This window comes from Pempheris klunzingeri, chromosome 1, assembly GCF_042242105.1.
Source record: "Pempheris klunzingeri isolate RE-2024b chromosome 1, fPemKlu1.hap1, whole genome shotgun sequence".
Lineage (NCBI taxonomy): Eukaryota > Metazoa > Chordata > Actinopteri > Acropomatiformes > Pempheridae > Pempheris > Pempheris klunzingeri.
The window spans coordinates 2,220,501-2,247,524 of NC_092012.1; the positions used below are offsets into that span (position 1 = coordinate 2,220,501).

Genomic DNA, 27,024 nt, shown 5'->3' on the forward strand with positions numbered 1-27,024 from the left:
TCACACAAAAACAATAATAAACAAACCAATCGATCAAGGCGGCAGTAGACCAGCAGCTGCCATGACTGACAAGGTACAATTACTGTTTTTGTCAATGAAGTCTGGTTAAACTTATTTATCCTTTTTGTACTGTTGTCTATTACTGTCTTTGCTGCTAATTGTTGTAAATGTGAAGGAATGATTGTTTAAAACTTTCTCTCTCAAGGACGGAGGGAAGAGGACAATGGGGGCCGGTGGGGTTTCCACCCAAGCCCTGCTGTGGCTCAACCTGTTCGGCTTGATCTCGCCGGCGTGGCCTCTCAACCCGGATGACCCCAACGTTTGCAGCCACTGGGAGAGGTCAGTTCCCCCCCCCTGATACTCGACGTGGAATAACATCGCTCAAAAACGCCGCAGTGAACTAATGGACTCCTCGCCACAAATCAGAACTGAGGGTTTGCCAATAATCAAAAGAGAGAGGGAAAAGGTTTACTCCTGGGGACACGCCGGGGTCGTAAATTCAGAGCGATGGGTAATGTGACTGCTTGAGTGGTCTCACCACTCAGAGCTGCGCTGAGTAAAAGCACAATGTCATTTGCGATGAGAGCAACACAGAGTGCAGGTGCTGTGATCGATAATCCCTCAGTGTAATCAGTTGGAATTGTGGAAATGGATATTACCTCTGACGACTGTTACACTTTTCACTTCTAGCTAAAGGTTACCCTCAGTCCAGTAACCTTTTTATCCAACGCGGGTATGAAAACACGCTGAGAAAATCAGGTGTGTGTTGTTATGGTGGGGAAAAACCACACGTTAAGTTACGCAGAGAGTCCTGGAAGTCCTGAAAGTTTGTGTGTTTTTCAGGAAAATCAAACAAAGCTTTTGAAATTCTTGAGAGAATCGATGGCTGTTGAGTATTTTTCACATTCAGAAAAATAGCACCACAAGGACGCTCAGTGCTCCCTGTCGCTGAGCCACCACCTCACGTCCTGACGGCCTGTTTTATAAAGGAAACGTTATTGACTTGACATGAACATTACATGCTGCACCACTGTAATAATGCCATTTTGAGCCCAAAGACTTCGCTGAAGCCTTGAGAGTAACTGGAGAAAAATCCCTGAACTTGATGTTAATGGAGAGCAGCAGGCCGGTTTATTTGTTTGATAACGACAAAGATATATCAGATGAGATTAGTTGCTGAATTGTACATGTGCTCTTTATCGGATGCTAATCTGTGGTTGTGTCTTCTGCCCCTCCAGCTATGCAGTGACGGTGCAGGAGTCTTACGCTCATCCGTTCGACCAGGTCTACTACACCCGCTGCACCGACATCCTCAACTGGTTCAAATGCACCAGACACAGGTGTGGACCCTGAACGCAACACATCATCTGCTAGAGCTAAAGCTGCAGGGTGGACTAGTGCAGCAGCTAATGATTATTTTCTCTTTTTTTTACTCTCTTGATTACTTTTTTCCATTAAAAGTTTAAAAATTTTGTCCATAAAATGTAAAGACTTTTTTTTTTTTTTTTAATCGCTCATTTCCTCTGACAGCAGTTCAAAATTCAAATGAATTAAATTTACTGTGATGTAAAACAGAAGAAGCTGGAATCAGAGAGAGTTTTAATAAATCTTCTGTTCTCCAGAAGACCGTCTGGGTTTGATAACATCTCCATAATAATCTGAACCTTGTTCTGAACTCCAAATAGATAAGATTTGATCGTCCTACAAAATAAATGTTAAAAACAGTTGTAACAAACAAATTGGATTCTTACAGCAGCTTGTTTCCATTTTAAAAACAGACAAACCATCATATAAAATCCACTGCGATGTCTCCACATTATTATTAAGCTCTACTGTAGACTGCAGGCTCTACGCTTAAAGGGATAGTTCTGACTTTTTCAAGTGTGGCTGCATAGGGAAGTCATCCTCAGTTTGGGAAAGCAGACAGGAGTCCCGGCACAGACGCTGAGTAAGCAGCAGGTAAACTGATTTAAGTGTACGCTATATTTAACATATTATCACCACTTTACCTTGCTGCCTCAGTCTCTCTTTGCAATCTTCAAATCCACCAAACTCCATTGACAAATACAGTAATTTTACCGTTGGAGAACACAGGAGTTGCTGGTCTACCGCTGCCTCAATTAGTGAACCCACACATCAGTTTAGATCCGAACTATTTAAAACACCACAATCACACACCGACACAAATAAACTAACTAACGGAGGTAGCGGTAACTCTCATACAACTCCCCATGTACTGCATGGTAAAATTACTGCTTTTGTCAATGAGGGCTGGTGGCTTTGAAGAAAGCAGACAGAGCGAGAGAGAGAACAGCTTCGCTTCCCAATCAAGAGGGTCGTTTGATGGCATGTTAAAGTATTCTCAATATATTGTGCACTTAAACTGATGTATATATTTTAGTTGTGGCTAAAGTAAGTTTTCCTGCTGCCCCCCCCATCTCCATCAGTACATTACTACTGTAGGTAACACACTGGAGTATCTGAAGAGTGGTTGTATGAGTTACTGATCCATAGTCGACTGTGTTCATCACTGACATCCAGAAGGCGTCATTATTTCTGTGTGTTCATTAATAAGACCGTGACACAAGAACAAACTTCCTGGTCCTCCGAGCGCACAACAACCACAGAATAAGTTGGCTTTAAAGGGACAGTTCATCCCAAAATGTAAAACACATATTTTTCCTCTTAGCTGTTGTGCTATTTATCGATTATAGATGGTTTTGGAGAGAGTTACTTTTTTTTGGCGCCTTGAGACGACCGTCATCCAGTTCAGTCGTATTATGAACAAATAGCACTAAAGGTAAGATGTGTATTTTTGATTTTGGGGTGAACTGTCCCTTTTTAAAGTGTACATTTATTCCTCTAAGAGACTTTTAAGTTCTAACCGGTGATATTTTTAATATGACTGGCTGTTTTAATTGGTATAATCAGTAGCAGTTATTAGTATTATTGTTTATTTACTGCAAACAGATGTAAAAAAAGAAGAAGTCATGATCATGTTCATCATCCCGCCGGGTCACATCGTACAAACAGTTTTTCAAAGCTTGTACATGTTGTGGCTGAGGATCAGAGGCCGTCGGTCACCGGTGTCTACCACCTCAGCTCCGTCTGATGTGGTCATTTTGATGAGTGACCGTCGGCGTGTTGGCTTTAATGACCACATTAAGCTTTATAGCCACCGGTTTAGCTCCTCCAGCTAAGAGCTGAGTCATTGATCTTCAGCCGAAATGTCAGACAACATCCACGTCCTTGAGTGAGTGGGAGAAACTCCCTTTAACGCTTAAATGTCGATCGTCTTCACGGAGTGCAGTGAACATGTTTCCAGTGTGTCTGTAAAGAGCCTCGTTCTGAACGGCACCATGAATCAAAACAGTGCAACTACATTTACTGAAGAAGACCTGAAGAGAGAAAGATAGAAAAAGATAATAAACTTTCAGTTAAAGTTAACATGTGAAGTGTGTGTGTGTGTGTGTGTGTGTGTGTGTGTGTGTTCAGGATCAGCTACAAGACGGCGTACAGGAGAGGAGTGAGGACCATGTACCGGCGCCGCTCTCAGTGCTGCCCGGGCTTCTACGAAAGTGGAAATCTGTGTGTTCGTAAGTCGATTCAGATCATTTTGTCCTTTTGTTTTTGGTGTTGAGATGAATTCTGATGTGGTGATAAATAGAAACGAAGGTATAAACCTGACAAAAGAAAGTTCCATACCTCCATTAACAAGATTCAAGTTAAGTAAATACATAAGTTATATAAAGATCAGCTTTTATTGGCCAACTATGTGAAGACACACCAGGAATTAGACTTGCTGCTCTCGTGTATTTACACACAAACAGATAGAAAAGGAGACGAGAACAAAGCTGAACAAAGTAAAACACACATTTAGCTAAACATTTATGCTCTACAGTGTAAATATGTGAATATAAATGAGAAACAGAGAGAGAGAGTCTGCAGTGATGCAGAGTGCAAAGGTGCTGGAATAAATATGAGCCGTTTAAAAAGTGGATGGATAATTGACACCACAAGCTCCAGGAAGTAGACTGATCCCCCTCTGACCTCACTGAGACTTTGGGGCACACGATCCCTCTCTGATCACACGTTTGATCAGTTTACATTGACGGGGGAGAGCCTGTGATCTGGATCTTCAGCACAGGTGATCATCTGACACTCTGCTCACCGCTGCAGGTGCAGCGACAGTAACGTTCCACGTGGCCGTTCATTGGTCTTGATATTGATTTTGGGGGACGGTGGCGTAGCTGGTTAGCTGCTATAGTTGTTGTTAAACATGTGTTATTTACTTTTAGTCTTGCTAGCGTGACGTTAGCTTTGTGGCTAACAGCTGAGCGGACTAGAAATATCTAATTTCCTGGAGGAGTGAACAACCTTTACATAACCCTAACCCTCTGTGCACATCACATCTGGTCCTGTCTGTAGTCTATATTACATTTTGTATTTATTTACCTGCAAAACTTTTTTGTACATTTACTTCTTTTTTTTTTGTATTTTTTATTTATTTGTTTGTATTCATGGTGGTGGTCACTTAACCTTCTATGCTATTGCAGCTCTATCTCTATCTCTATCTCTATCTCTCTCTCTCTCTCCTAAAGGGATGGTAATGGAAACGGTGACAAAGGTATAATAAGTTTAAAAACTCCAAGGACTAATAAGTTGTAATCCAAATTTAATCAGCAGCAAATAACAAATGCATCTAATAAAACCACTGTATTTTATAGAATAACCTCTTTAAATGCCTCTCTGCTGCTGGAAGGAACATCAGCGCTGTTTCAGTGACTTAAAGACCCACTAAATGACAAAAATCAAACTTTTTTTTCCCCACACACCGTTAACAGATACTTCCCTTCTCCTCCTATATGTGAAGTAAGGGCGCTTTTCTAATGCTGCAGATGCACTTTGTGTTTGATCAGATGGAAATGAAAACATATCCTACGCTGCTGTTTCCTATCACACGGCACCATCTCCAGACTGGGCTGGATTTGAAATATTCCCTCCGCAGGGGGAACGTTTGCTCTGCATACAGTCTCTGCAACAAACAAAATCATTTTCCTGTCATCTCTGCTGTTATTTTCAAACTTTTTTCCACTTGATACACACAAAGTATCCGGCCTTGTTAAAATTGCAGTGTAGCTACATCGTGTGGAACAGTGATTCAATCTCCGTCGTTATCTTTTCACTTGCGCCGGGCAGTTATCTGTTTCTGCTGTTGGGGCTGTCAAAGTCAGATCAATCTGGCTCCGTTACAAAGTGGATCCATTTCTACTTAAAGTTTTTCCAAACAGAGCTTTGAAATCAACTTGAACTGGAGGATTTGGGGGGGGGGGGATAAATAAATAAATAAAAGAGGGGGAAACGACCTCAAACAAGCTGGAAGCACAAAACCGTGAGTTAAATGTTGTCAGATATCTAAAAAGTGGAAAATCAGATCTTGATTCTGTTGTGTTGAACCTTGGTTTCTTCTCGGGGTCATTCAGAGTCAGACAATACCTCCTTCTCCTCTGTTGCCTTTTTATTCTCACTACAAGAGACTTTTTATGTGTCTTTTCAATATTTTCCACTGTCACCTTATCATCAGATGAGGCGAGTGTTTAGCCTCGTCCCCTGGTGTGTGGGACGGATCTGTTTTCTTTTATTTTTTTTTTGGAAAAACACAAACGGTCAGTGAGATAAAATGCCAGCATTTCTCTACAGTCATCTCTGTTTGAAGCTCTGAGGTTGGTTTTTTTTTTTTTTCCCAGCCAAAGAAAAACACGATTCTTACATCAGACAGAACATCAGACAATTAGACGGAGCAGATGAGACGACAGATGTTCACTTAAATCTGATAGGAGACGCACACGGATTCTGTATTTAAGTGTAAACTCAGCCTGCAGCTTCTGTTGTGGAGAAACACACACACACACACACACACACACACACACACACACACACCCTGCCTCTTATTTATCTTGTTACAACCGACCCGACTGTGTTCAAGAAGTCTTGAAAACTCAGACTGACTCCTCAGATAAACCACCTTTCTAGATCACATGACTCACACACTGTTAATGGATTAAATCTTATTAGATCTGAGTTAACTTTGCTGTTGTGTTTTGTCCTAATGATCCTGCAAAGCTGCAGACTGTAAGAGCACACGAGCCATGGGAACTTATTTCACTCAAAAACTAAAAACATCCAGGCTTCGTAACTCATCTGGACCTTTTTCGACTCAAAACCGAGCTTTTGTTGCGTTTGTGACCTGATTCAGCATCACGTGCATTTCAGTTTCTAATGCACAATGAACCTGGAAAGTAACTTTACAAAAAGTTCCTCTAAACCCTAAATTAACGATCACCGTCGCCTCTTAAGTCCACACGGCGCTCTTGCGTAGTTCTCCGGTGTTTTTGCTGGTAGTTCTGCCTGAGAGGATGGGCGCCTTGTGGTTTCCTGTGGATAGGAGGATTTCAGTAGGTGATCACAGTCCGACACAGAGAGTCTCCTGTTTGTCCAGGACCTGATTCTTTTGGGAATTCTCTGGAGATCTTATGGGAAAACAGCTTCAGAAAATGTAATTCTAAATCCAGAAACGACATAAAACACAGCCAAACTAGCTTAAATCTTTTTTTATCTGATGGAAAAAGTGGGGGCACGTTTGCATCTGCTCCGCCTGCTCCACTGCTCACCGATGTGGCACCCAGAAACAACCATTTGTGCCTCCAAAGCTCATCTGAACGTTTCTTGATGCTCTTTGAGGCGAGCAGCAGGTGCAATGTTTGACTCCACCGGAAACATTAGTGTTTAGCCTAATGCACTTGTATATTAACTGGACAGATAAGATGGGCTGTCCTTTTATTTTGCCTCTAGCCACGTAGAATTTGTGCGTTTTGGCTGTTTTATGGATGTGTCTGAACATTTCTGTGAAAATTAATCCCATTACACAAAGTGCCCGCAGCGATCTGGGCTACCAGCTGAATTTCAAGGGTGAAGTAGTGTTGGCAGGTGGTCATACAAAGACCAACACAGACTGAATGAGGCTTCTTTTGTTTGTTTCTTGTGCTCATCTGAACTGAATCATTGCAGTAATGTCTCTCAGTTCTGTCGGTTTCTGCAAGCAAACCGATAAAAGTGAGACATTTGAAGTCCAGAATCGGCGTTCGAACCAGCTCAGCAACGCCGACGTCTGTGAGGGGAAAGAGGAGATCTCCCCCGTCCAGGCTTTATCTCATGTCAGTACACCTTCCCTGATCCAGCACAAGAAATCAATTATCCACCCTAGATGGTAAATTCTATAGGCCAGTGTTGCCGTTTTCATACTGGAGAGAGGAAGTGAATGGGTTTGCCTGCAGGGCGGGGGGGGTAAAGAGGAGCGCATTGTGTGTCTTTATTCAACAGCTGCTTGTAAACAACTTTATTAGATTCTCCCGGGGGATCCAGACAAAATAACCCTCCACTCTATTGTGTGATGCTGCACACACACACACACACACACACACACTCTGGCCCTCCTGCTCCCGTTAGCTGAGTAGTTTGATCGCTGGAAGCTAATTCTTCAATGTTAACTACGAAAAGACGCCTGCCCGGTTCGTTAACATTAACGGCCTCTGACGGGTCTTTTGTTGTGTGATGTGCACAGCTTGAGCTAATTGAAAGGTTTCCCTCCCCAGCAGAGAGACAGGGAGGAGGAGGGGAGGGGGGAGGGCTGCTAATTTAATCAGAGAGCTTTTTCTCTTTGTGTTTCTGGGCTGGTTTATATATGGAGGAATGAAACTGGCATCATTTGAAAAAAAAGAAGGAAAAAAAAGGAAAGAAAGAAAAATTACTCAGTTAAATAAATGAATGTGACATTAAATGCACCCAAAAATTATTTTAAATAAATATAGCCATTAATTGATAAAGTGACATGAATTGATATTTTTTTCTATTTTAAGAAAATAAATAATTTTGAATATGAATAAATTAATTCAAGTATATAAATGGGGGGATTAATACAAAAGGAAATAAATACAGACGATAAGAAGAAGATAAACATTGTTAATTCGTCATCGGGAAAAATCACAGCAGCTCAGTGAAGACATGTGAAAAGAGAATAGACATAAAAATATAAGACATAAATGATATAAACATACACTGTAAACATAAATACATCAGATACTCAGGGACAGAGTCCTTAAATATGTACAGAAATACAAGCAAATCAAAACAAATGTCAATTTATGTCACATTTTATAAATTAATTAATGTCTACATTTGTTTTTAATATCTTTGGTGAATTTAATGCACATTTAATTATATATTTATGGTACATTAATCTATTTATTTAGTTATTTCTTATTTCAGTCCCTCCATAGATTTGGGTGCCGTCTGTTTTTGCACTTCCTGTTTGTCTTAAACAAACATGTAATAATGTGTAGGAAGCTCTACGTGTTCACTATTCTTACTTGTAGACTTTAAGTTCCCCAAAATTGAAGACATGTTTTCCAAAAGAAAAACCTTTTTGCCATTTTCCATCTCCGCCTGAGGCCGTTTCATCTCTCGTCAGGATGATTTCTCCCTCACTCGTCCCCCTTTTCATTATCCTGTCCTCCTTTTTTTACCCCCATGGATCCTGAATGCTGTTTGCGTCGCCTCTCTGGCCGTTGAACTCGACCATCTGTGACCTCGTCACCCATCAACCCTGCTTTAACCTTTTCCTCCCTCCCCTCTTCGTCACCCGCCTCCCTCCATCATCACCTCTGGCGCTCGTCACACAAGCAAAATAAATTACTGTTGGAATGTGATTTTTTTCTTTTTTGATCCCATCCTGAAACAAAAACACTTATTTTGTGACCTTTTAGTGAAAGTTAATGCCGTTTCTGTCTTCCTTTTATGAAATAATTAGTTTTTTTTATCGTAATTTTTATCCTGTTTCATTAATGAAAAATAACATAACACATGTAGTAGTGGGTTTCTGTCTGTCACACCGCAGGTATAAACAATCCAGGCTGCCTGGAAACACTTACAACATATGAACACTGGTGACTGAAGTTTAAAGAATACTAATGTACAGTTATATGGAGACAAATACCTTATCACAAGAAACCAGAAGTCAAAGAGTCGCATTGTTTTTTGCGTGAAATTGTTTTCTGCAGTCATTTCTAGGTTTATTATGAAGGTTTAGTTGCTCAGAACACTGAACCGTGAACGTAAATTAATCAAATGATAAAGACTGTATTTGAATGACAAACAATTAAAAAAAATAAAATAATCTAAGTTTAATTAAAGCCTGACAAGCTGTTATAGGTCACACTTGCACTGGGCAAGAAGAGACGATTAAAACCAGGAGTTGTATTAAACTGACAGACGTCCAGATAAAAATAAAGTTAGACTAAAGTTTTAAAGGCTCTTCAAATGCGTCACTTTCTTCTCTGCTCATGCGAGGTGGCAGCCGAGTTTAAATGTCAGAGCACGACGCACAAGCAGCATCTGTGCAACATTAATCAGGAAAACTGATGAGTTACTGAGGATGAACCAGCCCAAATGTCCCCAGACTGAACTTAGACTGATCTGCACCTGTGTGTTTACACCTTTCTGGTAAATGTGCTCCATGCAACGCTGCTCACACTTCCTGCTCACACTTCCTGCTCACTCTTCCTGCTCTCACTTCCTGCTCTCACTTCCTGCTCACACTTCCTGCTCTCACTTCCTGCTCATACTTCCTGCTCACACTTCCTGCTCTCACTTCCTGCTCTCACTTCCTGCTCTCACTTCCTGCTCTCACTTCCTGCTCACACTGGACACACAACAACCACCTGGAGACATTTTAAATACTGATGGAAAAGTCTAAATGTAATCAGCACTACAGAAGAGGGTGTGTTTTACCGCCATTATTGGCACTGAAATATTAAGCTTATGTTTTATATATCAACACGTCGAACAGTTAAGATAAAACAAGATAAACAAGAGATTGTGGCGGAATTCGCTGTCAAAATAAACTTTCTGTCAGTGTTGTATCAGTTTCCATGGAAACACATGGGACTTTGACTAATACCTGGACAGCCAAAACCTAGTTCAGTGCTCCAGTTAGTAGGTCGACCCTTAGTAACGCCCCTAGTAACACCCTTAGTAACGCCCCTAGTAACACCCTTAGTAACGCCCCTAGTAACACCCTTAGTGACGCCCCTAGTAACACCCTTAGTAACGCCCCTAGCAACACCCTTAGTGACGCCCCTAGTAACACCCTTAGTGACGCCCCTAGTAACACCCTTAGTAACGCCCCTAGTAACACCCTTAGTGACGCCCCTAGTAACACCCTTAGTGACGCCCCTAGCAACACCCTTAGTGACGCCCCTAGCAACAGAGACGGTAACTAGTCCCTGCTGAGCTGATGCTCTCTAGAGATGGAGGGATTTCCCAAACTGAATAAAAACCACAGGTAGAAACACTGAAGCTCCTCGCTGGCTCAGTCTGGCTGGAGCTCAGATATCTGCACAGATTTAGCCACTACGTCCGCCGACTTCACACATATTCTTTAGCTAGCTGGTAGCGGTTAGCCACAGCGGCGCCATGTCGCTCGAAAACTGTGATGAAAGTGAAGCTGCTGCAGAAAAACCTGAAACATGAGCTGATGCTGAACAGTTCAGAGAGCTGAAGGAAGCTAATGAGCAGAGTAATATTTTTAGTGATGAGCGCGGCGGCGGTGAGGTGTGCCGTCACGCCGTCACGCTGATTTGAGCACGTTGTAAATGTCTGGCTGACCAATCAGATCGCTCGGTCAGAACTACTTGTTGTATAACTGTTGAGAACAAATCTGAGGATATAAGAAGCTCCGTTTCTAAATACTGATTTCTGATTAGGTTTATTCTTGATGATGTCCTGCTTTAACTGATGATTGACGTTGAGAAGAAGTCGTGTTTGTGGAGAACTGTTGGTTGGAAGCTAAGCTAACATGTCGACGCTAACACAGACGCTCCTGGTGGGGATAAAATAACATAATCTTTGTGAATGTTTGTCTCTCTTGCAAAGAGATTTTAGATTAAATATACAAACAGAACACAATTACACAGTAAACAAGAATTAGAGAGAGAAAAATAACAAAGATTTGTCTGTATACTGTGTATAAAATAGAGAAATTTACAACCTAGATACAATAGAATAACAGATTTTACAGTACAAATACAATATATATACATATTTATACAATACAATAGAATATCTGAGTAAAATAGTGTCTATATCATCAGCAAATTAGAAATCGAAACAGGAAATCTGTGGCGATGTCCAGTCCTATTCATATTTATGTCCAAATAATGTGCCTGGATTTGGTTTCATCCCCAATACATAGATCGTAATTTATTATTCAGCAACTTTCTCATGGTAAAAACATAAATAAATAAAAAGTTTAGAACGAGAACAATCACCTTTCTGGTTCCTGTCTCCCGGGGTGTCGTGACCGGTCTGCAGTCGGCTCTCGTTCCTCTGCAGCAGCAGCTGAAGACATCCGATGGCAGCGAGGACTCCTTCAGCGTGCCGAGACAATAGCTAGAATTAGGAAGCAATTATTTAATTTGATATCTATTAATCTTTTTGTACCCGTTGCTGATATAATCCTCCTTGTGGCTGTTCCTGCTCGAGTCCACAGGATGAAAGGATAAGGCATCGGTTTAATGATTTATCAACTGTCCTTCAGGATTACAAGAGCATTTATCTTTGGCTCTCTTATTAAAATCTGCGCCCAAGACGACATCTCTCTCTTTTAGAGATGGAAACTGTGAATCCTGGTAGTTTGTGCCTCCGTGTGAAGCTGAGGCTGTGCTGATTGCAGGAGTGACACCATCCCTCCTCATTTCATTGTCAAACCAAACAGTGACTAATGACAGATCCTGGAGGACAGTGGCTCCCACCCCAAAGGGTCAGAAGAGAAACCTAGAAAGGTCATAAAATGACTAACGGGGAGGGGAAGTGGAAAAAGTTTAGTTTTTCTCACTCGCTGACCGATGTAGTATGTGACGGAGCTACTTTACGTCATTTTAAGGGGTCATGAGGCAAAACATGTTGCATGGACACAGTTCCAGGGTAAAAGAATAGATGAGGAGCTTTAAAGGCCCCATATTACGTCCCTGGTGTGCCTGGAGACCACCAAGCTGTGAGGAAAGACCGTCCTCCCTCTTGTCTAGATTTGGCTCCCTTTATGATGTCATGAGGGTATCTGCTGATCATGTGACCTCCTGGTATCTACCAGCTGATCAGGCCGGAGACGTGACCACTCCAGTAAAAGATGGCGTTTCATATTGTGATGTTTAGACGTATCTTTACTGGAAATGAGCCGCTCCAGCCGACAGCAGCAGGTGGTTGTTGTGGATATCAGCTCTCTGTGACCTCCCTCCAGCCAGCTGATCAACTTATTCAGGTGTTTGTAGTGAAATGAGGAGCTGTGATACAGTAACTCCTCATTTCAACGTCACCAGTCAGGTTTTCTGTGACCATTATGGAGCTTTCAACACACAGAAATAGAAACAGGGCATCGGATGAAAGTAAAATGATGCGGAGCGTCGTGCTGCATCGGCCAGTTCGGACAGTCTGATAGAAGAAACGAGGAGATCAAACTGGTTTTGTCGCTCGCTGTTAGGACACGGTGTAACACGAAGAAGTGGAAGACGAGAGCGAAGGAAACAGCTGCAGCAGCCACGTCTGATACATAATAAAATAAGAAAAGAAAAGAAAATAACACGCTTTTTGAATATTAAACCATGTGAACTGTTCCAGGAGGACCTCCAAAAGTACAAGTATGAACTTGAAAATGAGCAGAAAATGGGAACTTAAAGTGCAGCAGTTGAGAGCACAATATAAATACAATAAATAGTAGAAGATTGTTCAATGACTTCTTGACTTTAAAGCATCAACAGGAAAACAACAGCACTCAAAACACCCCATGCTCACACTTTTCTGACAAATTACCTCTTGCCGTGAAGAGAGTAATGTCTTTCCTGTCAAAGCACAGAGGCAGGAGTCTCTTTGGGGGGATTTATTTCTCCTTATTTGGAAGCAGACAGTGGAGACGGGTGTTGTGAGGCAGGATCGTCCCGCGGCTCTAGTGTCATATTCAACAAACAGACGTGAGAGTGGCATCAATCTTCTTGTCCAACTCTGAGCAACAAATCAAATAAATGCATTTCCCAAAATCTCTCACCGTTCCTTTAACCCTCTGAACTAATCTGATCCAAATGGTCCGACTGCTTGTTGGGACTTCATTGTCATTTCTTCTGATATTTCTGAACACTTTAATCTGTCCAACCTCAGCTAAAAGGTTCCAGAAGTCAATAAACCAGAATAATTAACAAGTTTATTTGGCTAAATAAAGACAGAGAACATGTTGATCCAGAACAACAGTGGATGTAACACACTGACTAACTAGCACACACACACACACACACACACACACACACACACACACACACACACACACACTATAGACCTCCACTACACACTAACACACTGACTAACTAACACACACACACACTATAGACCTCCACTACACACTAACACACTAACTAGCACACACACACACTATAGACCTCCACTACACACTAACACACTGACTAACTAGCACACACACACTATAGACCTCCACTACACACTAACACACTGACTAACTAGCACACACACACACTATAGACCTCCACTACACACTAACACACTGACTAACTAACACACACACACTATAGACCTCCACTACACACTGACACACTGACTAACCAGCTAACTTCCATAACTAAACCCAAACCATCGTCTCCCAAACATTGTCGTACACATGTATTTATTGATGCTCTACAGTGGGACTAATAAATAAAAATCTAATCTTTTTCCAAATTTAACCTCATAGTTTCAGAAAACTAAACTAAGCATACGAATCACCAACCACACCAAGAACTCCTGAATCGTTGGGTCTCTCTCTTAATCAAAGAGTTTGGTCCAGACCTGCTCTTTATGGAAAACGTCTTGAGATAACACTGTTATGAATTGACGCTATATAGATAAAGATTGATTGATTGATTGATTGACCAAGCTTCCTATATCACCTGTCTTCTGCCTGCTGGTCTGACTCCTGTTTGTAGGTTTGGTTTGGCTCCTACTAAGCCCATATTTTCACCCAGCAGCCTGATAACATTGAAACCGTGTGCTAAAAACACACCTGCCACTGGTGAGAAGCTCCAGTCCGGTCTGCTCCTGAGGACGAGTAAAGCTTTCAGAGTTACAGGCAGTAACTCTACCTCAGTCTTTACCCCTCCAGTATAAATCTTTACTTGGTGTGCGGTGCCAAGTGCATGTAGCTGCGAGGAATCCTGTCCTAATGCACGAAAAAAGCTGTAAAATGTTAACACACTGCCACTATAAATTTAGAGAGGATGACCCCTCTGTGGCTTAAGCACCATAAAGCCGAGGCCACTCTCACTCCTGTATCCACTGTTCCCACTTTCACCCCCTCGCTCACATACTTCCTTGCAACTTTCAAAACTCAGCACTTCACTTTTTGTACACTGTGCTGATTTTAAATTATCCCTCATAGCCTTAAAACACAGCTATTTTTTTCTTTTTTTCCTTTAAAAAGTGTGTGAAAGTGCAGGATTTTAGCGTGTACGAGCTCGCATGGCGTGCATCCGAAGCTAAATTCTCTCTTAATTTAAAGTGATGCTCATTTGTTTGGCGTCTGTTTCTGTCAGAGAGGAGTCGGCTGCACGGACAGCCAGAGAGCGCCCGAGCAGCAGCACAGCATCATATCTCTGTGATGGAGGAGCTAAAGTCTCCGAGCTGTCAGCCCGTCTTCTCCCAGCACAATCCCTACCTGATGTACGATGCAGTATTCATACTGTGATACACAAGTGATCCTCACAAAATGAGTTGGAGGGGATGTCAGATAAGGTTCAGTCTTTTTACTTTTAGTGGCGCAGATGATAATAAAGCTGTTTTTGCTTTCGATTTATCATTCTACTCCAAGCAATATGTTTTTTTTTTTTTCTCCGTGTCTGTATGTGAGGCTGGAATATGAAAGATTCAGACACCTGCTCCAAACAAATGCAGTTAGACGCTCTTAATAAAACCTGCAATGCCCTCTTTAAATTTATAGCGAACTGTCCAACTATCCAATCTCGCCTCTTATATGTTATCATTTCTCCGTCGTGGGACTAATAAAGTCATGATGAGCCACTAAAGTTACTGTCTAAGTCTACAGTCATCGGTTACAGAGTCCTGAAGCTCAGAAACGAACGAGCATTTTTGCACTTTCAGTACCGTCGAATGGAAATCATGTTTTTTTTAAATGGGTTTTTGGTTAAAAATGAGGTCTGTGGTCAACATGAGAGTTTCATTTTTGTTCTACGACATAAAATACATCAGTAAATCCATCACTTTTCAATTTTGAAGCTTTTACGTGTCTAAAAGAAGGTTAAACGTCATCACGTCAAACAACACACTGACAGTTGATCCAAATTGAGGATCAAAGATTGATTTTTTTTATCGTGACGTCATAAAATAAGTCTCCAGACATTTGAAGCTTCAATAAAGTATGTGAGAACTGGGTTAATGATGTATAAAGAGACCTGCACACACTGTTGGAGGCTTCGTTCATTCCCGTGAAAGCTGCTCAGTGGAGCATGAATCCAAATAAGTTCGACTTTCCGGGTGTAAAAGCCCCCAGATCTTCACAGAGCATCTAGCATCTCATGCCTGCCGAGCCGGCTAACTTCCTGTTAGCCCTCTGCTAACTTGAATGAGGATAAAATGATAAATAGACTTTCTGAATGTTATCGGACTGAATGAATCATAATTCTGAGTCATTTTGCAGGTGGTGACGCTGCGTCACTTCCTGGGCGGAGGGGTTGAGGTGGTTCAGTCACTTGTTAACGTTAATTGTTGCCGCAGAGATTAAAAACTAAAGTGTAGAACATCTGCGTCCATCGTTACGGCCTTAACCCTTTCATGCACAGAGGTCACTACAGTGTGCAGCTCTTCAGAAGCTGTTCTTCTTCTGTATGCATGAGTTTTGATGGCGTAGCTGCACATCAGCCGCTACAGTGAAGCTCCTGCATCATCTCATCCACTCAGAGTGAAACCAAGATGGCCGACAGACAGCCAGAAACACCAAGGTGCTCGTTTCTTTCTGTTCAAACCTTCTAAAAAAAGAAACCCTTGCAGGTCAGATGTTACTTGATGCCCCCATATTTTTCTTAGGAGTCATGCAATTGCTAAATTTTCCAAGTATTGATTTTATATTGGGAGGAAATTATGATTAATCACATGTCCACTGAAGTGTACATCACTAGCTACATGTCAACTACTGGACATGTAAATATATCTTTATAAAATTTGGGTTGAAGGAAAAAAAAAAAGTTGAAATCTTGTTTTTCAGCCTAAAGATGAAGATCCTGACTGAGGTTATCGTAATTCATGCATGAAAGCTAAATGGATGCATGAATGTTGAATATTTGATCAGACTACTTTTAGAGTTGATATTTTAGATCCTGAGGTGGAACATCATCAAAATAAACCACACATAATATATTATATACATACAAAATCCACTTAATGATGCCCTGAAGTGAAAAGGGGAAGTTTGTATAATTAAAAGTCATTTGTTTGACGTGTTTTGGGGTTTAAAGTTTCCCCTGAAGTCGTGAGAGTGATTCACTTTCAGGTTTTAAACGTGACTATCCCACGTCTTTATTACTCTGCCTTTGCTTCTCTCTTCACCCCTCCTCCTCCTCCTCTTCTTCCTCCTCCTCTTCTTCTTCAACACCTTCTCGTGGTCACCTCCGGCCCCTGAGCTAATCGGCGAGCGAGATAGCGACACGACAAACCCCCGCGGAAACGCTGCGTCATTTATTATGCCGCGATAGATTCATTTGTTCTGAAGCGTCTGATAGTGTGTGACAGCTCTCAGCTGTAAGGTCGTGTCATCATGAAATATTACAGCAGTTGGAAAAGCTTAAGGTGAAAACGGAGATGTCGGCGCTGCCTTATCTGTTTGCTGTATGAAGCCGATAATAAGCCTCCCACACTGTCAGGATTTATTTTTTTTTATATAGGGCGTTGAATACATAAATATTAACAGCCACTCACAATTTGTACTCTTGATAGATGAATCTGTGTCTCTGCTGATATATTAATTTGTCAAACTGCTAACAACTGAAGTGGTGACGCAGCTCTGCCGTGATGTGCACAGACTCTCAGAGGAGGGGGAAGGCTGAAAACGACAAAAGGTCGTGTGTTACGTCCTTAGAGGAAACATTTGGCTGAACTCTGAAACCGGAAAAGTTCTTTATTATTAACACAAGCCACCAAAAATGAACCCAAACTGAGGGAGAAGGCCAGAACTATTAACTAGACCAGGGTTTTTAACCTTGTACTGGTGGGAATTTCGGCTCTTTTTTTAGAGATCCGGCTCTTTTGGATCCCAAGTGGCTCCTCAGATTTTTTTGTTGCTTCAATAAATTTATTACCAAATTATGTGTAAAATGAATTACTAATGTAAAAAACACATTATATAGAATAGTTATTGTTTATATTGCTTTATTAATTTTAAATTCTCATAGAGCTCTGGCAGCAGCTTCCCTTGCTTGTCTTTCCTCCTCTAACTGAATTGATGGTGAACAGTCCACACTTGTCTGTGCAGGTTGTTTGTGGAGCCTGTCTGATATGAAATTTTAATTTTGCAAAGTCTGCACTCTGCCTTTGAACTATCAATTATATTAAAACGTGTCCAAATTTTACTACGTTTTCTGTCGCTCATGTTTCTCACCTGTCCTGCCTGCAGTCTGACTATGTAGCAGTGCTCTCTCTCCCTCACTCCAGTTCATGTGCTCACTGCGCTGTGTGTCTGTAAACCCCTCCCTCCTGCTCAGTGTGGACACACAGACACCACTACACATCTCGACCAATCACGTGCGGCTTTAACAGAAAAAAGATGAGAAAAACAAACAAATCGGCCCCTGTTGTTCACTTCAAAGAGCCGGCTCTAAGAACTCGTGGTTTTGGGTTCAAATAAGTCAAATAGAGCGTTAACCCTTCACAGTCTGGGGTAAAACAGCGTTTTTTACTACTTTTCATTTTACCTTTGTGTTTCCCATTCAAACTGCTTAGCTTGTCTTTCTTTGTGTCTTTCTTTTCAGCACAACCTCACCTATGTGATTCTACAAGTATTTATTTATTTTGACAGAATATATGGACACACTGAGCAGGAACTAGTTGGATCTTTGGAGGAGCGGGGGTCTGCGTGGACACCTCCTCTCCTTCGTCTTCACGTGCAGCATCCACTTCATCCTCTGAAAGGAGTCTTCCTCAGAATCAGAACGTTCTTCCCCAGATTCAGCATCTTCTAACTCGTAGAAGAGCTGTAGTGCGCGACTTCGGCTCTTCATAACTTTAGTCTTAATAGGCCCATCGACAAAATTCAAACACTAGTAAAAAGTTTGAAGTGTCCGCTTTCCAACAGTCTTTGAACTGAGCACCTGCGTGCTTGTGTCACAGCTTTACGGTTTCAAACGTGCGACATGTGACTTTGACGCCGTGTGGCGGTCCTAGACTCTGAAGGGTTAAAGAACAGGGTACATTAAACACAAGCTATACTATAAACAGCCAGTGTGTCTGCAGACTCAGTCCTGCCATTCAGTCTGTTAGTAGGTTTCAGAGCAGCTATAAAGTTTGATCATTTGATGATCGATTCTTGTGTTTTCAATATCAACAATTCTTGATTTCCTTCCCAGAGGCTCAGGAGAGCACTGCTCTTTATTCACATTTCCTTTTTTTAAGAGAACTGACTCTATAAATTCCAAAAAAATATAGTTCAAGTAATTCTCAGTTTTACTGTTGTTCTCATAACATAAAGACGGGCTGTAAGTAAGCTTATGAAGCTTGTTAAACTTATGGAGCACACTTTTATATCAGCTTCAGGAGTGGGGGAAAGAAACCATGTACATTTACTCAAATCCTTTATTTAAGCACAATTCTTTTATGATGCTTTCTGACATTTTAGAGGTAAATATTGTAGTTTTTCCTCCACTACATTTTATTTTACTATCTCTAATGACCAGTTACTTAACTAAAACACATTAACATTAAATAAAACATATGATCTCCTTCATGTAAAGTTAATTAAGAACGCAGAGTTCACCTGTTTTCAAGCTTTTGTGGGATGTGAAAAATAAATCTAGACTATTACAAAGACCATTTATACCAGATGACGGTTTTACAGTTGGTGTGAAGTGAACATGAGCTGGTGTTAATTTTCAGTCACACTCATTTCTGCCCTGAGGTCACAGCAGAGAGGCACTTCAGCAGGAAAAGGTGAAGATGTTTTACTGTGTTTTGGTGGTGCGACTGTCTCTCTCCTGCCAAGGCATGTTTCACAGGAAATGAAGATTACTAAAGAACAAATACTAATATCTAAAGTAGTAACATTAACTGAGAGAAGCTGCTGTTGAAGGACTCACTGGGTATTTTAGAGGAAGTGAAGTGTGTGTAAAACTTAGGCTACTTTTCTTGAAGAAATCTAGAAAATGCCAAAATAAATCAAGAATCCAGCTCCCTTCTGCCTGTACAGCAGCGGTTTTATGAGAATTGTATTCCTGTTTTCTTTGCCTGGACCTAATGTTAATATGAAGTGAGCAGCTTCAGTCCTGATTGTGATCCTGACGTAACGTTACATAAACATGAACATGAATTAGCCTCAGCTGGAAGCCTGTGGCTAACGATACGGTTAGCAGGAGGCTAAACTATTAGCACCATTCAACATAGTAATAACTTTATAGAACACCTTTCAAAAGCATGTTACTCTGCTCTACTCAGCAGCTGCTCTACAATAAAAACATCGGCCAAAATCTGGTCTAGTTTGACTTATTTTGAAGGTTTTTTTTTCCCCAGTTACACCCAAAATAAACTGCATACCCCACCTTTAACCTTTACCTAACCTAAGAGGGCTAATTCTTACACATCGTTTGCAAAGCTCAGATATTTTTGTTTGTCTTAATCTCAGTTTTCCTTCTTTCTCCTCAGCGTTGTGCACTGAAGAGTGTGCCCACGGCCGGTGTGTGTCTCCTGATACCTGCCAGTGTGAACCCGGCTGGGGGGGACTGGACTGCTCCAGTGGTGAGTGCACATCACCTTCGCCGCCAAACAGGAAGTGGTCTGTTACTAGACTACAGACGGTCAAATCTAAGAGTCCCGACCTGAATCATCTACAGTTATAGTCACAGCGCCGCCTGCTGGCTACAGGAACTGAAATGTTTGTTATCTTGATGCCCGCTGACCAGATCCTCCTTAGGTGAGGCCAGAAAAGCCTCAAAAGCTTGATGATGCTTTATTTCAGTCAATTTCAGTTTCATTGCGCCCGTCATGTTTTCACAGGGTGCTAAATAGTGTGACTGAATAAGCAAAGCAGTTATTATTATTATTATTATTATTTATATTATTATAATAATAATTATCATCATAATTAGATCAAACCCATCCTTCATTTTTCACTCCTTAAAATACATATTCATCAGTTCTCAGATGCTTTTTTTAAAATCGCTTTAAATGCTTTTATTGCACTTCAGTAACAAGGTTTTACTCACAAACTAGATCAAACAAATGTTTGGTCTGTTATCTGATAGCAGCACGTCCTTTTTATTCCTACATCGATGACACCTTAAGACAGGGACGCACATTGAGGTCGTTGAGCTGTGAATGTGTTTCGGCCTTTCTGGCTGCTAAAACTATAAAATCTGTGTTGTCGTCTTTTTTGTTTTTCACTATTTGCATCTGCAGCCGTAACAACAGTCAAATTAACTTTCATAAACGAGCCGTTTACTTCGCACGCGCTTGTTTCCTCCTCACAAACGATCACACCCTGACGTCCGCAAAATCAAACCTGGAGATGAAACAACATCTAATGGTTGGAGGCGCCGGCGCTGCTTAATGATCAGAGATTGGCATTTCAGAGGGACACGGTGTCATCTGGCGTTACGTGGTGATAAAGAGAGAGAGCCGAGGTCACTCTGGAATCTAATGCGTGCAGATAAATACCAGAAATGTTAAATGAGCGAGTAGAACGGCAACAATTTGCTTGTTTGGCTTCAGAGCAAAATGCCACAGCGGTCGCTCAAGTAGTTTAAGTCTATTTTTAGGGCTCAGTCTCATACATAAGCGATTTATAGTCCGCTGCAGGGTGATGAAAGGACAGAGAATATGCTGGAGATGCACACACAACCTCTTTGTGTTTGTTCCTAAATAGGAGATAACATCGGTGCACATCTCAAATCAGCAGCATTGAGATCAGGGAGTTTACAAGCAATAGATTACGCCTAATGTCAACCGCGAATTCAATTTAGAAATGGATTATTTTCATCCATCGGTTGTTGTTTTTGATGTCCAGTTTGAGGGCGGGCACAATACTTGATCTGTTGGCCAAACAATCAGCTGTCTGCAGTCAGAATATTATTACTGCAGCAGTATTTCACATGTGTTTGCTGCTGTCGCCTCGACTGAGCTCAGGGCTCAAACATAAATATCAGAGAGATCATGTTGTCTGAATCTTCTCAGCCATGTTCACTGGGTTCTCTGCTCGTCTTGTTCTTCCTTTTCATTCATAGAGCGACGTGTCTGCACGGACATGAGCGGCTTTTTTAGAATATCCTGTTTTAGTTTTAACCCAAACATCATCTTTTCCTAAACCTCATCAAGTAGTTTTGTTGCCTAAACTTAACCAAACTGGCACTGAAACAAGTTTCCAGATGAATCACTGTCTGTTACTGTTGGTCTCACATGGGATCTGTGTCACCACGTCAACACATGCTAATAGGACTTTATTGCTCTTTATACCACATGACCGGACGAGATAGCCGAATATTTGCACCTGGCTGTTTTTTAAAATGCTCCTGAGGTGACGGATGCTTGAACTAGAATTACTGTACTAGAGTGAATGAGGTTTTGTTTGAGGCCAGAAAATGTGTTTTTAAAGCTTTGAAAAGAGAAAATCTTCGAGTCATGCTCACGATCGTCACCTCTATCGACCCCTCCCCTCCCGTCCAGGACATTCAGGCCAGTTTTGTGGTGCTGAGCAGTAGAAATTGTACTGATTGCACCTTTTTTAAGGTGGAACTGAAGCTATTACATCTCAATATAAATCTCATTTCCTCTGTTTGGTTCCAATCCTCGGCTTTTCAGACTCTCTCACTGCCCTCGCTGGAGCTGTGGTTCAGTATAAACCGTAGATGTCTGTGTGTGCGGTGTTGTTGGGGGGAGGTTTGAGGGGCTATTGACACTTAATGAGTCGCACAGCCCCTTTAGTCCCACTTTGTTATTGGTGTGCTCCAGCCTCCCCGTTGTTTACCTGTTTTTATTGCTGCCCAGATGCCAGGGGACCGAGGCCGAGCCAAGACGGGGGTTAGGTAAATCTACCCCCACTTAGGCTAAAGGGAAGAGGAGGACGGTGCGTGTCGATCAACTCGGCCTCGTGTGTCGGGTTCACTCAGGAACTTCGGTTATCTCCAACTACCTGCTGTAGTCGTCTTGTCTGTCTTTGTTGCTGCATCCGTCTCTTCATCATCCCATCTTATTTATTTTAGTGATAAAGCACAGCTCGGCGTGCATCACCCTCGCTCCTCGCTGTGTGACGGGTAAACCTGAAGGCTGGGGAATAGATTCAGAGAATAGCTTTTCGCCAATATCCTGTGTTAGATTAATACGCCACAGTGTGAACACTCGGCCTCCTCACGTCCTTACGATACGACTGTCACCTGCTCGTTACCTGTGGAAGAATGTCATTTGCTGTAAAGATGCTGCACAGTGAGACCGAACCGTCCGTCCCATGGGGATATTGAACCTATTCTTACCCAGACTGTGTTTTATTCCATGCGTGCTCCCTCCTGATTGGCCAGAGGAAATGAATCCTGTGGTCAGTAACACATTTAAAGGTCCCACATTGTTTTATTTCTCTATTGTTTTGTCGTCTAGTGTACCGCCGCTCAGGATGAGAGCGCCGCTCTTCATGATGTTTTGCAGATACACATGGTTTAGTTGCAGTTACACGCACTGAATGAATTTACAGGCTTAATGTGTCGCCGGCTAAACCGACGCATGGTTAGATCCCGACGGCTGGACGGCACCTGCTCCTCTAATTCAGATGACTTTAAGTGGAGTCTCTTTCCGTTACAAACCAGCCTGAGGTGAATTAATGTAGCTATTAAGCCCAGAGGAGAGCAGATTAGATAAAGTCCAACTGTGATTTGTCTGTTAAAAAAACAAAATATACACGTTTATTAGGCAGGCTTATCTAAAACGACATAAAATCAAGTTTACGGTGTTAAGATTCAACTGTATGAAGATATACAGCTCATTTATTGGTCGTTCTACAGCTCAGGGTGACACAGTGAAATGTTTTAGTCCCATTAATGCAACACGCTGCTGGAGTTTGTGCTGTTTAGTTGCATTGTGTTACACTGATGGGTGTTTCTTTTATTCTGTCCACCCCGCTCATATCAACTACTAAACCAAATGTTTTAAAATGCCAGTTGTAAGAATGAAAGATTTTAATGAAGTTTAAGGACAAATCATGGAAATTTGGGGGGATTTTGTGTCTTTCATCAAACCAGTATGTTTTATCACGTCAGTACTTTTCTAGTTTCTCGTTCGTTCTGATTGTTTATGGTGAAATTTCAAGGCTTATTTCTCCATCAATTGGAACATTAAAATGTCTTTCAGGAGCTTTGGTTACAAAATGATGAAAACAAGGACGAGTAGAAAACAGAAATATTGTTTTTTAAAGTGTTTTTTCATGTTACGTCTAGAGGTCATTGATATTCATCTTTTTCAGTCATGGAAAATCCTGGAAAAGTTTTACATTTGATTCACAGCAGGAGCTCTGGATATGATAAATGTGTTCATCACAATTCAATCACAATTCAGATCCTCCTATTAAGAAAAAAGAATTATATTCTACACTGTAAAAATACTGTTACAAGTAAAAGTCCTGAATTGTAAAATGTTGCTTAAGTTTGTGAGAATAATGAGGAAAATATAGTTAAAGTATTAAAGTAAAAGTCCTCTTTAGGCAGTAAAGTGTCCCTGAGACTGTTGTACTACTATACTTTCTATTTTTAGATTATTATTCCTCATTTTTCATGGAAAAGCAGGATTTTACTCATTCTGAACTATTTAGTATCAAACTGCAGCTGATCTCCATCGATCCACTGATTGTTTGGTTTGTGAAAATGACCATAATGATCACAATATGCAAAATTATTAAAACATTCAAAAGGAAAAGCAGCAAATTAGTTTGCTTCATTTAGAACAACACACATTTTATAAGATCTTCATATGTTTTGTATATATAAAAAAAAATATTAGTACCTAAAGCTGTAAGTAAAAAGTAGAATAAATTCCCTGAAAAGATAAAACTGGATTGGAGAAAAATATTACTATGAATCAAAGCAGCCGTTCCAGATCCAGCACCATTATGGAGCCAGAAGCAGCCATTATATCGCTCTCTTCACAGACACCAGACTCTATTGACAAAAACAGTAATTTTACCTGGCATTACTTGGGAGTTGCTGCCCTGATTGGTTAGTTTGTTTGTGTTACTGTCTACTTCTGATCCAACATCATATTTCTGCAACAGATAATAACACAAACCAACTAACCATTTGAGGCAGCAGTAGACCAGCCGCTCCGCTGTTCTGCAAGGTAAAATTACTGTTTTTCTCAATGGAGTCTGGTGTCTTTTGAGGAGAGCGATAAAGCAGCTATTTCCTGTTAAACCAAAAGGATCTTCCAGGTCTCTCTCTGTAGGGATCCTTTCCATGATGCTGTCACACACTTCTGAGCAACAATCAACAAACCCTTTTGTACCTTAATGCCATTTTCAGCCTAAAATATGTAAAGAATATTTTAAAAAAGGACACTGGACTGGAGAGAAATGAGGACATGGACATGAACGAGGCAGCAGTTCCTGTTCCCATACATCATATTTAGCAAAATCATTGAATAGCATGTGAGTGTGCCTGCTAGGAAATGGGGACATGGCAGAAAAAGACATTGTGTTGACAATATGTAGAGCCGGTTTTACTGAAGGCCTCGAACTTGGAGTGGGCTCTCGGACCAAGGACATGGAGGAAGAGAACGCCACAGGATCGAGTCGTCTAAGTGTAGCTAACCAGATTATCCGGCGAGGCGGCGTGTGAGCCTCAGCCTCCTCTCCTCTCCAAACCCCAGTCCAGTTCAGGAACTTTGTTGCTCTGCCAGACGGCATGAATTAGCTCGGAGAGAAGCGGGGATGAGGAGATGAGAGGAAGGCACAGTGCAGACAAAGGGAGGAGACGGGTAGTAGGAAAAGTGGAGGGGAGGAAAAAAAAAAAGTGGTAGATAAGTACGAATTACGGCGGCAGTTATCATGTGAAGATGGTGATTATGATGAGAGAGATTAATGAAGAGCAGGAGGGAGAAGATGAAGGTGAGAACAATGCAAAGAAAGATGGTAAAGATCCACAAGAGAACTAAGCAGAGAAGCAAGTTGCTATATATGCAATTTATGCAGTGAATCATCTTGATTTGACCGTGATTACTTCTGCGCCTTGAGACTTTTATGAATTTCAGAGGTGACAAAGTTGTTATTTTAGTTAGATTGGTATCGGTTTTTTTTTCACTGAGAGCAAATTTCACAAAAGAAACTAACACACGGCTGAATATTGGTGTTTGACTGATGCTGAGTGAACAAGCAGGAGAGACGTCTTATTTATGAGCAGACAATTTCAATATGTAGTCGTACTAAGATCTGAGGAAGAGAAGTCCCCATGCAGATGTGCAGGATCCTCAACGCTGTCGTAAATGGCTGTTGTAATTCATGTTGTGCTCTTTATAACTACATTTTCTTTTCCTATTCCCAGATAAGATCGTGTGCAATAACATTTTTAGGGCTTTTTTTCTTTCTACACTATGTTTTTTCGTGGCAGCTGTGGTGTTGGTTAACGTTTCTGCTCATAAAGGACATAATTCTTTCTGCGCTGCAGAATCATTCAGTATAGATTAAACTCCGATACCGGGCTGGTAGTTTCATGTGGGCACAATTTATAAAACTGTGGTGATTCACTTGCCGTGTCACCTCAACTGTAGCTTATTTGCTTTAGCTGCAATTTGATATCTAAATCACAAGCTCAAGGTTAAAGGATAAAGAAAACATTTTGCATTTTTAAACCATGGCCTTATGTTTTACATATTTTGCTGTGGGTTCAGCAGACTGTGTCTGATCAAAGTACCACTGACAGGCTCAGAGTGTTATTCTAAGTGTGTGACAGCATTATGGAAAGGATCCCTACAGAGAGAGACCTGGAAGATCCTTTTGGTTTAACCACAAACAGCCGTTATATCACTCTCTGCACACACACCAGACTCCATTCACAAAAATACTAATTTTACCTTGCATAACATGCGAGTTGCTGGTCTACGTCTGAGTTTTTTGGGGGGATTATTATGTGAATTTGTCATTTTAAAGGGTTAGTTCAGATTCAACAAAATGATTCTGTAACACACAATAACACAAACCAACTAACCAATTGAGGCAGCAGCAGACCAGCAACTCCTGTGTTCTGTGAGCTAAAAATACCATTTTTATCAATGGAGTCTGGTGTGTGTGCAGAGAGCGATATAACGTCTGTTTGTGGTTAAACCAAAAGGATCTTCCAGGTCTCTCTCTGTAGGGATCCTTTCCATAATGCTGTCACACACTTAGAATAACACTCTGAGTCTCTCAGTGAGGAAAACAAGCTCTTTTAGTGGACCCACTTCAGGCGCAGTTGCCCCCGAGAGCATTACGTTACAGTCCAGCTTGTTGTTACTGGCTGAGGTGACCTACAGGACCAGTTCCAAACCTTTTTGCACCTTCTTGCCATTCTGAACCTAAAGTATGTTTAAGGTTTCTCTTTAAACCGTCTGACTGTAACTTGAAAGGGTTTCGGTCATATAGATGGTCCCACAGAGAGTCATCACTCTACCACGTCGCTCCCCTCAGCATTGTGGATTTGCTTTCAGCTCATT

At 41.3% G+C, this 27,024-nt stretch overlaps 1 protein-coding gene across 3 annotated transcripts in view; it reads left to right on the forward strand.

The window, feature by feature from the left end:
- Positions 1-223: 223 nt before the first annotated feature.
- LOC139199894 (multiple epidermal growth factor-like domains protein 11) overlaps positions 224-27,024 on the forward strand; it is a 111,103-nt gene continuing 84,302 nt past the window's right edge. For 2 of the 3 annotated variants that reach the window (XM_070829101.1, XM_070829110.1), the window contains exons 1-4: positions 281-339; positions 1,239-1,340; positions 3,496-3,596; positions 20,011-20,103. In XM_070829101.1, coding sequence (XP_070685202.1) covers positions 3,536-3,596; positions 20,011-20,103 — 154 coding nt within the window. In that variant the 5' untranslated portion in view covers positions 281-339; positions 1,239-1,340; positions 3,496-3,535. Of the gene's footprint in view, positions 340-1,238; positions 1,341-3,495; positions 3,597-20,010; positions 20,104-27,024 lie in introns of all 3 variants that reach the window. The other variant, XM_070829094.1, reaches the window with a different exon arrangement.